This window comes from Balaenoptera ricei, chromosome 16 (genome assembly GCF_028023285.1).
Source record: "Balaenoptera ricei isolate mBalRic1 chromosome 16, mBalRic1.hap2, whole genome shotgun sequence".
Classification (NCBI taxonomy): Eukaryota; Metazoa; Chordata; class Mammalia; order Artiodactyla; family Balaenopteridae; genus Balaenoptera; species Balaenoptera ricei.
Window position 1 is genome coordinate 14,881,593 of NC_082654.1, and position 15,504 is coordinate 14,897,096.

A 15,504-nucleotide genomic window follows, 5' to 3' on the forward strand; every position below is an offset into this window, starting at 1 on the left:
ATCTGACCACGCACACAGCTGGTTTAAAGAGGCTTGTGCTTAAACAGCTATCTCGCCTGAGTGAAAATTTCACTTCTGCCCAAAATAAAAATGGTCAAACCTTTTGATGGCGAGGAGAATACAGTGTTTCTGCAGGTATCTTTGAGGGGTTCGGTTTCTTGTTCACTTAGGGCTGCTCCACAACCAGTCCTTGAACAGGGCAGAATTATTTCCTCAACAAAGGGTGGGAGCCCTGGAAGGCAGACAGGTCAGAATGGGGGAGGGGGGTGCAGTTTCCAGAAGCTCATCCAAAATACAATGTTGTCTCGTATTTAGAAAGCAAAATAATACTTGCTGTCTTCACTTGAACAGCCGGAGAAAGTAAAGCTCAACAAAATTTCTTGGCTGTTATGGCTGTGCCAGGCACCCTAATGCTAAACAAGCAGGGGAGCCTGTTGGAAATTGGAGAGGGAGTTGCATGTTTATCAGAAAGGGCTGTGTGTTAGACCTGAAAGAATGCCGGCCCCTCACTTCAGCCACTCACAGGTAACTTCCCTAAGGAAACCTCTTCAGGGCAAAGAAAAATAAATTTTGAGTTGAAATCTTCAAATCCTTTGATAACCATTGATCCACCATCAAGAAGCTGAAGAGGCGCATGTGCCAGGCTCAGATGTTCGGAGAAGCTGCTGCTTTTTAATTTTTTTATTAATTAATTAATTAATTAATTTTTGGCTGTGTTGGGTCTTCGTTTCTGTGCGAGGGCTTTCTCTAGTTGCGGCAAGCGGGGGCCACTCTTCATCGCAGTGCACGGGCCTCTCACTATCGTGGCCTCTCTTGCTGCGGAGCACAGGCTCCAGACGCGCAGGCTCAGTAGTTGCGGCTCACGGGCCCAGCTGCTCCGCGGCATGTGGGATCTTCCCAGACCAGGGCTCGAACCCGTGTCCCCTGCATTAGCAGGTGGATTCTCAACCACTGCGCCACCAGGGAAGCCCTAAGCTGCTGCTTTCTGTTGTAAGGGAAAGGCGCTCCAGGATTCAACTCCGAGGCCTCCCTGCTTCAGACACATCTTCATCTGGGCTCCTCCCCAAAACTCTTCTCCCTTCTCTAACGCTTCTGGGGCATGCTAGCCAGGCTGGGCAAGTTTCTCAGGGCAGAGTGGTCCTCTTCCCTGGCCTGACCTCTGGGAGGTGTGGTGTAGGGCTGCCCAGGAGAAGGGGTCTGCTGTTTTATCCCCCAGAGCACAGGCAGGACCACCCTCAGGGTTAGGCCTCAGGTCAGGCCCTGAGCACAGGAGGTGCTTGGTCCTCCTGTGGGGTTGGAGAGAAAAGAGGCGTTTGGATCCTCTTGGCTGCTCTGCCTCAGTAACACTGGACTGAGGCCCAGAAGAGCAGTCAGTAGCACTGACATAGGCCAGGACCCAGAGGGCAATGTGGGGACTAAACCCAAAGCTTGCCAAGGAACAAGCAGACCTTTCTTAGAAAACTCCTCAGCTGTGCCATGGCTGCACCAGTCTTGGAAAGAGGACTTCCATTGTAAGTAAGAACAACTTATGTAAACACATGGTCAGGGCAGAGGCCCTCAGTTTTGGCTGGAATCCTGGCCACTTAGGCTCTTGTGAGTTTTGCTTCCATTCTCAGGAACAGTCAAAGTGTTCAGCATGTAATTCAAAGAGAACACGTAGAAAAGGCCAAGAAAAATCAGGTGAAGAGAGAAAAATGGATTTTGAATGTGGAATTCCATAACCAAATTTTATAACCAAGTCTTAGATGGCAGATGGGCTTTTCCCGCGGTTGAATGCTTTTTCCTGGATGATCTTGGGAGGGTAAAAAATATATATAACAAAACTTCATTTGGCAATGGGGGTTGGAAGATCCAATGTTTTTATTTCAGTAATTAAACTCCTGATCAACAGCATACTATATCATAAAATGTTGGCTTTTTAAAGCCGGTTTGAACTTTCACACAATCTGTTTTAACACTGGCATGCACACCTACATACATATATACTGAGATGGTTCTCATTCACTTAAAAAATTTGATAAAACTAAAATGTTAAATGTACACTGTAATGAAAACACTGTTGTAACACCAACCAGATGGCTTGTATTCCTCAGAAAATTATTTAAAGCATTTTGACTTCGATAATTTCGTTATTTAAAGACATTCTTCTAACTGTAAATAAAGGCAGCTCTTTGGCCCAGTGCAATGGCTCCTTAATTTGCCTAATCATAAGAATCACCGAGGTGCTTATTAAGCATATGAATCTCCAGGGTTCATCAAGTCCTTCCGTATCTTAATCTCTAGAGGCAAAGGTAGGAATCTGCACTGACCCAGGTAGTCTTACGATCAAGTAAGTTCCAAACTCACCTTAGTAAAATAGCAAATGGTCTTTGGAAGCTGATATTTTTTTTAAGTCTATGTGGGTAGAATTAGTTCATTTGATCAGTTTTAATTTTTTAAAACTTTTTACATGAAACACTTTTCAAATCATAGTTTTATGTTCAATGAAAAAAGGATGTATTATGTATGACAACCAAACATAAGGATCGATCCTTCTTGCCAAATTTTGACGAGAAAGTGACAATTGATGTTTCTGTCTAAATGTCACCAAGCAGTCATTTAAAAAATGCTTTACTAAAACTGTATATATTTTTGAAAGAGTTAGAGCCACTATTGATCAAAATATCCAAGTGGTTTTTTAGAAATCTCTATATCCTAGAAATACAGGAACTTAAGTTTTTATGAAATCTTCATTTGTAAAAACCTACTTGGCTTTTACCTATGGTGAAAAGAATGAATGAAAAATTAATAGATGAATTCATAAAACAATCGGTAGAAAAAGAGCGGCCTGGTGGTCCCATGATTGTCAATACCAGCTACAGTGCACTGAGGGCCCGTCGTGGAAGCTCTATGTCTATTATCTTCTAGGCTCACAACAGCTCTGCAAGGTGGGCACCAGTACCTTCCCCCACAGATGGAAAGTCTGAGGCTTCAAAAGGTTAAAACGTGCCAGCACCACACAGCTCAAAGCTGGTTGCAACATCTGTTCTCAGGTCCAGCCACCAGTCTGCACTCTAAATGATCCTGCAGCAACACAAAGCCAGGCAGTCACTGCTGTCTTACTGGAACTCAGAGAAAATGAGATATTGAGAAGCATAGCAAGTATCGATTACAGGTTGAAATATATTCTACTTGAAGTTTTCCTATTGAACATAACACAGTAGTATATGGCATACATTTTCCTTCTATGTGTATCACTAAATAAATTTTCATTTAAAAGCAATTACGAAAATCCCAATCCTCTTAAAATGTATTAAATTGATCTGTAAGCATGTGCATCTTTTTTCAATGAGAATTCTCTAACTGTCCAAATAGTGTCCCCAGGTTAATTTTTAAAACTCCATTCCACTTAACCAAAGTTTTTCATATTTGGAAGAATAAGAAACCCTAAAATCTAAAGAATTTTTCAAAGTCATTCTAAACTGAAATGTACACAATTCCATTAAGATGAGTTTTCAAGAGAATCAGTCATTTAATGCCTAACTTCTTGAAGAGTATCTGCATATACTTGTGGTTTGATTTAAAAAAAAAAAAAAAAAGCTTCCAAATTAAAAGTGTTTGGGATGTGGGGAAAAAAAGAACATGACACAGATTCAAAGTGATTATCCCTAAGGTCTTTTCAATCCACTTCACCTAAGGGTGAAGAGTTTTATTGCCAGTAAAAAGCTTTGGAAAGTCGAGAAGATATTGCATAATTAGTCACAGAGTTAGCAATATTTGGCCCAGAAGGGTTTAGTATGACTTTAACTTAACATTGCATTATGTCCCGTAATTGTCTGAAATTCAAATTTCTGAATTTTAAGAACCTGATGGGATTCGAGGTGAATGAGGCTTGACAATTCTTTCACAGTAATTCTGTTTGCTTAGCCTCTCTAAAAATATAGCTGAAATAGATTTTACGGACAACTCTGTATGTTTCCGTATTTTTGTTATATATGCTTTCTCTCATGACAATTGTTACAGAGTATTAAACAAATTGGGCAATCATTTTATTTTTAAATGATTATATTTTTGTATTCACCAGTTTTGTCAATTTATTTTTCCAGGAGAAAAAAATCAACATTTAAAGGGCCCCCCAAAAAACTAATAAAATTGCTTGATGGTTTTCAGGAGACATTTACAAACTTCGCTCAATTTTCTTTTCTTTTTGAGAGAGAGAGAAAATATCATAGGGAGGTAAAAACAACCAGCTCTACTCCCTAGCCCCCCAAAAACCCCATAGGCTATAGATTAAATTGATCTAAGAATTAGTCTTATTTTTAATGCATGGAAAATAGCAAAATTATCATGCCAACATAAGGAATATATACTATAATTCATAAATGCCTAATTATCAAAACAATGACATAGTCATGGTTAGATGCAACCTAGCAATCTTATATATGATGCAACTACATAGTGTATGATCATTCCTGTTATATATTACATTCGTTCCCATCAAATTAAGCTGGCTATGTCTAAATGGCATTGTGAAATAAACACTTAATATCACAATAGGGTCATATTCTGCTACTGCACAACCATAGCATGCAAGTAACTATGCATTAGCTGTAAACAGTAAAGTGTCATTACCTTCCAGAAATCCAAAGAACATGATAAGTACATAGATAGTACTAAACATCAATTATAGTTAAATGACTTTCATATTGAACAAAACTATATTGTATAAAGCAGTTTTAGATATTTCTGTCACTGCTCTCTACATATATTTTGTAGTTCCCTTGAAGTTAAGAAACTGCAATTCCAAACAAGATCTGTTAATCTACTGAGTTCTAGTGAACAGTTGTCAAAATTAGGACACAAATGATTCTATGTTCCAATGTGAAAGCTGTCTTCTATCATTTTTCCTTTCTGCCGTAATTCAGATTTTTGAATCATTAACAATATGCTAAATGTGGGCAACAATGAACTTATTTTATTTCTTAAACTGGAGACTCTCTCACGACACCAATGTGCTTGTGTTAGAAACAGGAATACTGTAGATGCTTGCCAGCAAATGCTCTTCTCTACTTGTGTTCTAAGTGAAATAGTTGGCAGGAAGGAACCTGGGTCATTTTATGACTTGGAGGAGGCGCTGTCTCTAAAATACTTTTCATAATGTTTGTAAAAAGTAGATAAAATCTAGCCGCTAGGAGAGGAAGGCCAAAAGAACATGATCTGTTCTTATAAAAATGCAGATGGATCATTTAGGTCTGATCCAATGATTCCTAGGCAATTAAAAAATTACCATATTAGAGCAGAAGCTTGCATACTGTAAAATAACTATTTCAGCTCTCTTTAGGTTTGTGGTATTGGAGGCTGGTTTGGGAAGGAGGGCAAAAATTGATTGCTGGACAGGCTTTTCCATGCTCTATCAGCTCTGATAATGAGTTAGGCGGTTGGCATGGACGAAAGCAATGTCCTCTTCACTCAGAATTCTAATAAACCTCCTGTGAAGTTGCATATACCATCCATCCAAATGGACTCATTTTGGTCTGCATTCCAGTTAGGTGGAAAATAGTCACATTTGAAAACTGAGTTTGGACATGATATGGTCCTGTGAAATATTTAAATACATTGCTTACATCCTACTAAATCAAAATCCTGCTTTTACGTTTACATGAGATAAAACAGCATCTAAAGCCATTGCAATTTGTTCATTTCCTGCTCATATACAAGTGACTTAAGTTTGCTTATGAGGCAAAAACTGTACAATTTTCATCATTCAGGCATTATAAAATGTCTTTCTTTAAAGTCTTGGGATATAAACAGTTTGGTTTATATGAATTACATATTTTTTATCTCCATTAAGAAACAATATACATTTTTTTCCAGAGTAATGTTATCTGTGATAAGCCTAAGATAGTCTTAAAAACTAACTTTATCACCTGTGACCATCAATACTGTTACTTTGATAAAACTCATGAACATTCTTTGGCCACTCGGGTCATTGCCCATTTGCAGGTAACTGTATCTGGGCCCTGGGACCATACAGAGATTTGCCTCCATAAAAATCGAGGCCACAGACCAGCCTTAATGGAAGCCATTTACAAAGTCAAACATTACAGAACCTCCAGGAGCAGTTTCTGCTTCTCAGACACACGTTCCTTGACGTGTTGAGAGGTGGTGTTTTCGATTTCGGACTCCTGAAGTCTTGTCTTTACTATCTGAAGGTTTCTGTTGTGAAATATCTATTAGGGCACTGGCAATTGCAAGGCCTGGAAAAACAGGAAAAAAACACTTAAATGTTTGGTTACATATTTCTGTGATGGCAACAGTGGTGGCCTAGCATTGTTTTACATTCAGCAATCAAACATTTAGCTGCTTATTGGAAGTAGTTTACCCTTTACTTAAAATATTTTTTTTAATTGAAGTATAGCTGATTTACAATGTTGTGTTAATTACTGCTGTACAGCAAAGTGATTCAGTTATACACATATAATATATTCTTTTTTTAAAAAAAAAATTTCTTACCTTGGACATACGAACTGTACACATGAAGAAGAGCAAGGATCTAACAAAATTAACAGACTGACATTGGACAATCAAATCAGTGTGTGACAAAACATCACAATCAGTTGTGGATATGACTCCACACCTTTGTTTCTATGTCTGAACACACATTTGTTTTAAAAGTATAAAGAATTTTCAGTTTTGTGTGTGTATGTGTGTGTAACAAAAGTCAGTATATTAAGATTTTTTTTTAAAAATTAGAGCAGCTTTAGGTTTACAGAAAAATTGAACCAATATTGATACATGATTATTAAGTAAGGTCCATAGTTTACATTAGGGTTCACACTTTGTGCTGTACACAAGTTCCATAGGTTTTAACAAAAGCATATTGTCATATACTCACCATGAAAGTATCATACAGAATAGTTTCACTGCCCTAAAAATCCCCTGTGCTTTACCAATTTATCCCTCCCCTTCTCCTGAGCCTCTGGTTATCACTGATCATTTTTTAATATCTCTATAGTTTTGCCTTTTCCAGAATGTCATATGGTTGGAATCATACAGTATGTAGCCTTTTCAGATTGTCTTATTTCACTTAGCAATATGCCTTTAAGTTCCACCATATCTTTTTTTTGGCTCGGTGGCTCATTCCTTTTTATTGCTAAATAATATTCCATTGTATAGATGTACTACAGTTTGTCTATCCATTCCCCTATTGAAGGATGTCTTGATTGCTTCCAATTTTTGGCAATTATGAATAAAGCTGCCATAAACACCCATGTGCAAGTTTTTGTGTGGACATAAATTTTCAATTCCCAAATACCTAGGAGCACAATTGTTGGATCACATGTAACTCAATGTCTTAGCTTTGTAAGAAAGTGTCAAACTGTCTTCCAAAGTGGCTGTGCTATTTTGTATTCCCACCAGCAATGAATGAGAGTTCCTGTTGCACCACCTCTCTGTCAGCATTTGGTGTTGTCAGGTTCTGGATTTTAGCCATGTGGCTGTATCTCATGGTTGTTTTAATTTGTAATTCCCTAATAACATATGATGTTGAGCATCTTTTCATATGCTTATTTGTCATATGTAAATCTTCTTAGGTGAGGTATCCGTTCAGATCTTTTGCCCATTTTTAATTTTCTTGTTTGTTTTCTTATTGTTAACTTTTAAGAGATTTCTTTTACATTTTGGATACCAGTCCTTTTTCAGATACTGTAAGTTCCTTACATATGAATGAGTTTCATTCTGAGAGAGTGTTTGTAAGTCCAACAAAGTTAGCCTAGGTACCCAACTAACACAATTGGCTATATAAGTACTGTACTGTAATAGATTTAAAATACTTTTCACACAAATAATACACAAAAAACAAACACAAAAAATAAAGAAAACATTTTCAATCTTACAGTACAGTACCTTGAAAAGTACAGTAGTACAGCTACAACGTCACTGCTTTTATGTTTGCTTCCTGACATCCTGGGCTTGAAATAAAGATAATGTACTACTGTACTCTATACAGTACTGTACAGTAAAGTACACAAAAGCACAACCACTTGTAGCGGATGCAAGCACATGACAATGTACACCAGACATGTAAACTAATTACGTGATTGGACATGTGAACGCACGTTCACATCTTTGACAGTTCACAACTTGAAGGTTCGTATGTAGGAGACACTGTATATATTTGGAGAATATTTTCTCCCAGTCTGTAGTCTGTCTTTTCATTCTCTTAAATTGCTTTTAAGAAGTAAGAAAGTACCCCAGGGATAGAGTTGTGGATGCACATAGAAGAAAGATGACTTGTAGAAATTTAGCTGATGTCTTAAGTATAAGAAAAAGACCATTAGTATTATCAATAGAATATCTACACAAAAGTGGATCTCTAGTTATCATAAGTAATTGAAAGAATATTGTTTTGTTACATTGTTTTGTCCATTGATTGACAGGAACATTTGGTAAGATGTTCAGGAATAGTAAAGCCTTTTCTAAATTTATACAAGAAATGGCTCAACCAGATACCCTGGTTTATCACAGCTACATAGGAATCATTTTATCTAGTTTCGGTTTTTGAGTAAAATAAAATGTGCCAAATCCCCATATTAAACCACGAGACCAGACTGCTTGCTTTGAGAAGAGGTCACCAGTTTCCCTTCCCTAAGGTCTTGGAGGCTTGACTGTGAATTGAGCTGAACCAGTCCCTGAGCTCTCACAGACATCTTCTCCATGTGCTGCTCTTAGAGGAAGGCCTCACTTTTGGATCTCATCCTATACAAGGTGTCATTGAATTATTTCATTCCTGTGGGTCAATTTATTCCAGGTAAGTCTCAAATATGACCCGGCAAGAACGGACCTCCAGAGATTCATGAACAGAAGGAAATGCCAGTGGGGGGAAATGGACACTGTAAGAGGAAGTTCGACTAGCCTAGTGCAGTGCTGTGGAAGTCAAGGGAGGAGAGAGGTCAAGGCATCTGCAAAAAGTACCTAAGGGGCCAGCATGTGAGGCTTGCCAAAGAGGCCTTTGGATTTCCTCAAGGAAGATTCTGGTGATCCTTGAGTCATTTCCATACTTAACTGAGGATGGAAGCCTGACAGTTAAGCAGGGAATGGAGTGAGAGGGAGTGTGGCCAACAGGCATAAGTCTCATGTGCAAGATGTTTGTCGATGGAAAGAGGTAAGTAAGCTGGTACGTAGGGGAAGCAGCAGGGTCAGATGAGATGTACGTGAATGCATACGATTATCTGGGTACATATATTTTTTTTAAAGATAAAAGGAGTTTCAAGTACATTTGAAAACAGAAGAGAAGGTATTTATGGAGAAGGAGAAATTAATGGTGTTAGAGAGGGAAGGGATTAAAAAGTTAGTCATCACTGGCTAGGCTGATAATCTTACATATTTACCTTTTAAGGGTTGATGTTAAGTAACCTACTCTTTCAGGATATTAATAATTATCCTGAGTTTCTTAGAGACAACATAAGTTCAAAGGTTCAAATTTAAGTAAAATTTACTTTCTTGACCTTTGAAGAGCACAGATGAACTTCTGAAGTGTCCAAAATAGATGTTTTAACCACTTATTAATGCTGTGAGAAATAATTAGTTTGTTATTTCTGTAAGAGAGGGAGCTGAAGCACATTATTTACAAAAAGTGAGACCGTGGTTGTGCTAAGTGAAAGTTCAGTACAGACAGACCTTAAGTTTCCACAGACCTCCTGGCACACTTCTGGCAAAATTTACAACCTTTTGTTATTTCATCTTTGGTACCATCTTATCCAGAGACAGCCAAATATGACAAATAATATACATCTCTTTTAATGTGAACAGAGATCACTTACACTAATTCCAGTGATCACAGCATCCAAATATGAAATCATGTTATTCATTAAACTACGGCATGACCTCGTCCAAAGGAGCCCTGAGAAACAACACTTTCCCACTTACATGTGGCTGCAAACATTGTTTTCCATACAGAAGATACAGAGCCAAGAGAGAAGTAAACAGTTTAAGTGGCCAAAACAGGAAATTCTATGCTAATCCTAAACTGTCACTGTATCTTTGTATTTTGGGGTATGTGAATGTGAAGTCTGGGTTTACTAATGATCTGTAATGTAAGCTTAGAAACACATTCAGTTGAAAGTAATCAATCATAAACCATATTTCAGTCCTTAATTTAAAACTAAAATTACAAAGCATGCTTATTTTTAATTTAACAGCTTTTTGTCCTTTCCTATGAAAACTGAACAATCAACTGAATTTTCAGATTCTGTATAAATGGCAATATGTATGCGGGAAACCCTGCTTTCCTCCGTGCAGTGATATTTGAGTGTCCACCACGTGTACTCACAGAGGACGCCCAGAGGGCCACTTGCCCAGGTCTTATCGTCTTAATGGGCCAAATGATGCTTTCATTCAAATTTAAGCTTGAGTCCTTCCCTGGACCACACAGCTGGTGGCACACCATGAGTTCTTCTGCATTTTAAATCCTGTAATTTAATTACAAACAGCACAATAATCATAATAACTCTGTGTGTGTGTGTGTGTGTGTGTGTGTGCACGCCTTGTGTCAAATTGTTAAGTGTAAGTTTTTATTACTATGCTTGAATTTCTTCATATTTTAGAACCTTAAAACACAGCAACAACAACCCAGAAATTGCTAGGTCCTCCTTCAACCTGTAAGAGGCCCTGGACACAAGAGTAAACAGGAGAGACAAGAACCCTGTCTTCTTAAATTGTCTAGTGTGTGGAAGACTCATGAAAAAAGAGAGAAATTAATTTCTATCATTACCTTTCAGCTAAGGAATCTAATTTTCTTAATTGAGAAAAAGAAAAGTCAAGTCAGTAGCTCTTTAAAGAAAGACAATATTGCTCCCCTTCTCCCCCAAAATGTAACAGTTATATGCTGGTGAGAGACCGAGGATACAAATAGACAATGGCCAGACCATATATAAAAACAGAACTCTGGCCCACAGGCTGTAGCAACCTGCACAGGAAACCAGTCTCTTATCTATAATAACCAGCCCAAGAAGCCAGCCTGCTATGTCAGGCTTGTAGGAGTCAGACTTCCATCTCTAGTAACAACCCAGGGAGTCAAACAATTACCCCATAACAATGGGCCCCAAACAGCCAGGACTTGATTAATAACTGACAGCTTCCCTCATGTTTGTCCCTGCTTCCAACTTAGGACCAACCAGAGAAAGGGAGATATGCACCCCTCACCAACCACAGAGAATGCCCCGCTTCTAGTTAGCCTGCCGCCAGCTTTCCAGCCTTCTGGCGCCAACAGCCTCCAATAAGCATATACTTGAAGCTTTCTCTTTTTTCCATTATAAAATGTTCCCACACATTTGCCTGTCGTTAAGTCTCTGCCACAGTGCAAGCAAGCGATGGTGGATGACTCCCTTGCTATATGGCAAGTTCTGAATAAAGAATCTTTGCTTGTAATTGGGTTGGTCTTGGTTCATTTTCACAATGACAGTGAAGAAATAAAGGTAGCTTGAGATCTTCCCTGGATTTAAAAAAAAAAAAACGGATCAATAAAATAAAAGCAACTTAGAAGTAAGTTCTCCATATCGCCCTTTGACGCAAACGCTCTCTCCCGGTTGAGATTTCCCGAGGAGCTTTTTCCCAGTGAGAGGTTTTCTGCCGATGACCCCACACTCTCCGTGCCCTAGGAGAAGGTGTTTCCTCCTGGTAGGAGGCCGCACAGTGGCACACCCCCGTGCCATTAGAGTTCCATTAAAATAGGGTCAGTCCAGAAGATCATTTTTCAACAAGTCACACAAATCATCTGGTGAAATCCACTTATTGTGTTCTCTAGGCCTAGCATAGTTCCTTGTTATCAAAGCAATACAATTAACTGGGGGAACAATTCATTATTTTAGACTGGTGTTCTAAAGGAATTTCATTTACCGTGTCAAGATGATGCACAGACACTGCAGGCTAGCAAAATTTACATCAAAATATGTCAGTAGATTCAATCAAAATGCTGGGGTTTAAATATTTATTATAAGCTTTACCTTTTTTGCACTTTTAGTTCTTAAATACCAGACACTATGACATTTAGATTATTTAAATATGAATTATAAACCTCATAAGAAAGAAAGTGCCATCTTCTATTTCCTCTTCCATTTCCCATGGCCTCTTGGCATTTTGAACTGGTGCTCGATGATGGGGAACATCACCAGTGGCTGCTCTGGTTCGCCCAGGGCAGGACAAGCTGGGAAGGAAGCAGATTTCTTTCCGAACATGGGCACAGTTTAGTTGTTACTGGTTTGGATGCTAAGAGCTACCAGAGATATTTAGTAAAAGTAGAAGATGCACCCAGATCAGGCCTTTACCCAGGACCTTGGATAAAAACAATATTTTTCTCCTAAATTTAAGAACTACGTTTCTCAATAAGCATGTGCAGGCATGCCCTAAAGAGGAAGCGACGGACATGAGTAACAGCTAAATATTTAAATCGTAAATATATCTTTCTAAAACCACTAAATTTGCAAAACCACCAAGGAGAAACATCAGGAATTTAGGTATCTTTAGTAAAACTCTAGCTTTTCCTAATGGAAGTGAAACGGTATTAGTAGATGCCAGCAGTAACAATCTAATCATAAAATTACTGATGTGTGTTTTTTTTTACAATTATGCAGAACAATTAATAAGTACAGTAATAAAATACTGCATATCAAATGAAATTGCCTCATTTTATATACAAACATAGCACTTCCATTTTACATTTGAACAAAGCCTCAGATAAGTCATTCATTTTGAAATGCTCTCCTCCCAAGTCTGTGTAAGAGCAGGCACCACTATATATTTTAATTTCCCAAGAAAACAGCTTCATTAGGTGTGAAAGGTTAATTGCGGGTGTAAGTGGAGCTCAGGGAATGGTTCAGGGTCTGTAGTGAATTGCACAACCTGCTTCAGGAAGACTTGAATGAGCGCTGTTAACTGTTTGCCCTGCTGAAATGTTTTTACTACCTCATTTACTATGTCTTCTTTTACGGCTTATATTTGTAGTTCTTCTAAACCTTTAATGGCTACAGTTTTACTTCACTGTAATCAGATTTAAATGGAAATACCATGCTGGGATGTTTAAATGTTTTCCCTCTGATTGTATATAGCTACATACTACTGATCAGAGCCCTGGCTATCCTTCACACAATTAAGAAAGTGACTTTGGGAAACTTTGATGTTGCATAGACTCTAGCTGTTGTGCAGACTTAATTTAACATTCAGTGTGGCCACCGTTGCCAATATGCAACTAGGGCTGGATGCATAATTAGAAAATATGCATTTCCACTTTAATTTATCTGTTGGAAGGCCAGCACAACTGAAGTCATTATTAGGCAAAACTCCAAAGGTTACACTGTTGGACAAAAATTGAAATACTTCAAGTGCTGAAGACACCGGAATGACAAATGGACCGTATTTGTCTGAGAGTTTAAAGAAATGTTTCCCTTCACCTACTAGAAACCAGTGACAACTACAGATGTCAATGTTTAAATACAAATGATAATTGTATTCTGGTTATAAAATTTTGTTTGGCCTTTAACACATCCTTTTTTTTTTTTTTTTTTCCTGTGCTGCGCGGCTTGTGGGATCTTAGTTCCCTGACCAGGGATTGAACCCTGGCGGGCCCTCGGCAGTGAAAGCTCAGAGTCCTAACCACTGGACTGCCAGGGGATTCCCAACACATCATAACATTTTAAAGTTTAATTCAGACATACAGTAAAAGTTCTACAAAATGTAGAACTCTAGCACCACAGTGCTGAGCACTCCCTGAATTTTATGTGAACTCTTCCCTCAGTAGTTAGAATGAGCTGAACAAATCATGGCCATTACTGTCTCAAGTCATTGTTTACTGCAAATCCTTACGGTTCTTCACGAGTAAAGCTTCTTTTAGATCGTTATCAGTTTTGATTTTAATTATATACTAGGAAATTTTATTGATTCATTTAAAATATTTTGTGATTCTTTTTTTAGAGCCACAAACATTATAAGAACCAGCTCTGCAGCTACCATGTTTTTAAGTAAATTTCCAATTGAGAATTTCCTGTTTCCAAGGCAACTGGGAAAATATTTCCTAGTATTTCCTTCCTTCAATTAAACAAATCTGATATATGATAATCCCTTATTTAAAAAAATTATCCTTAATTTAATTGAAGAGCTTACTGTTCATTGAAGAAATTGAACCATAGCAGTTTTGTAAAAATAGCAATATTTTAATTTCCATTAGGTAGAGACATCATATTTTAGCATTTCTAGTAGTACCATGTCATTGTTTGCTTTAGATTAAAAGGGATTATATGTGAAAGTATTTACAAACTATAGAGTATTATACAAAGTGAGTTAATAATTTCAATAACAGAATAAGTTACTACCATTAATAATAAGAAATCACAAACAAATTACAAATATTCAGAAAACTCCAAAGTCCTAAGGGTCAAAAAATTGTTTAAACAGCAAATCACTTCATTCAATTATTACTTCTCGAGTGCCTACTATATGCCCGGCACTGCTCTGGTCCCTAAGGGTTAAGCAGTGAATAAGACAGACAAGACATAAAAGATTCTGTACCTCATGGTGCTTATTACATTATAGTGGATCAAGCTCATATATTCTTTTGACCAAGTTATTGTGAGGCCTGAATGTAAAGGGCTTAGAGAAGTGTCTGGCACATAAAAGCTCAAAAATGTCAATCATCATCATCATTAACAGCAAGTGGGAAGTTTGAAGTCAAATTGGAAATTGATAAAACATTGGGCACTCAAGATTTTGCCTCTATTCTTTAGGATCACTCATTCATTCAATAATGTATTCAAAACCCAGTATGACTATCATGTGGAATGCCTAATAAGGGACAAAATTTGATAGAAAGATGGATTCAAAGACTCACAGACAGTATCAGTTTAGAGCAACACCGTCTGTGAGGTGATAACTGTGTATAGAACTCAAGCCAGGATTATTTTGATGTTTTGGATAATAAAATTGAGAACTTGCTCACGAACGTATGGATGACTCGTGCGTGTTACCTGCTCATTACGGAATGTAAAAATAATTGAAAGTGATAATGGCAAAACAGATGAATGACAATATTCAACAGAGAAAACACTGTATGAATATTACTTGTACTATTAGAGATACCACTAATAATTAACTTTCATCCATTTTTTAGAGTTTAAAAATGCTTTTACGTTAATTATCTAGGTTCTGTTGAAGTGGGTCAGGAAGCTATTTTTGTCCTTGCTTCACCGATGGTCAGAACGAGGCACAGAGTGATTAAATGACTAGTTCAGGCTTGCACAGCTGGTGGTCATGGGGGGGACCTGAACCCAGGACTCCAGATCCTTTGACTTGCACTCTGCTCACTCTATAGCCGTTAGAAGGAAACTGCTGATTTGGTGCAAATGACTAACACGCGATTGTGAACCAAAAGAAAAAGAAAAGCAAAAATTGGTAGGGATGTAAAATCAGTTATGGTCAAAGGCATTAATTAATGTTGATGTTATAAAAACAACAATAATAATATAAACAGTAACTATT

At 37.8% G+C, this 15,504-nt stretch overlaps 1 protein-coding gene across 4 annotated transcripts in view; it reads right to left on the minus strand.

The window, feature by feature from the left end:
- ATRNL1 (attractin like 1) overlaps positions 1-15,504 on the minus strand; it is a 721,245-nt gene that overhangs the window by 31,768 nt on the left and 673,973 nt on the right. For 2 of the 4 annotated variants that reach the window (XM_059899416.1, XM_059899414.1), the window contains one exon: positions 1,843-6,236. In XM_059899416.1, coding sequence (XP_059755399.1) covers positions 6,112-6,236 — 125 coding nt within the window. In that variant the 3' untranslated portion in view covers positions 1,843-6,111. Of the gene's footprint in view, positions 1-1,842; positions 6,237-15,504 lie in introns of those variants that run through there. The other 2 variants (XM_059899415.1, XR_009497890.1) reach the window with 2 other exon arrangements.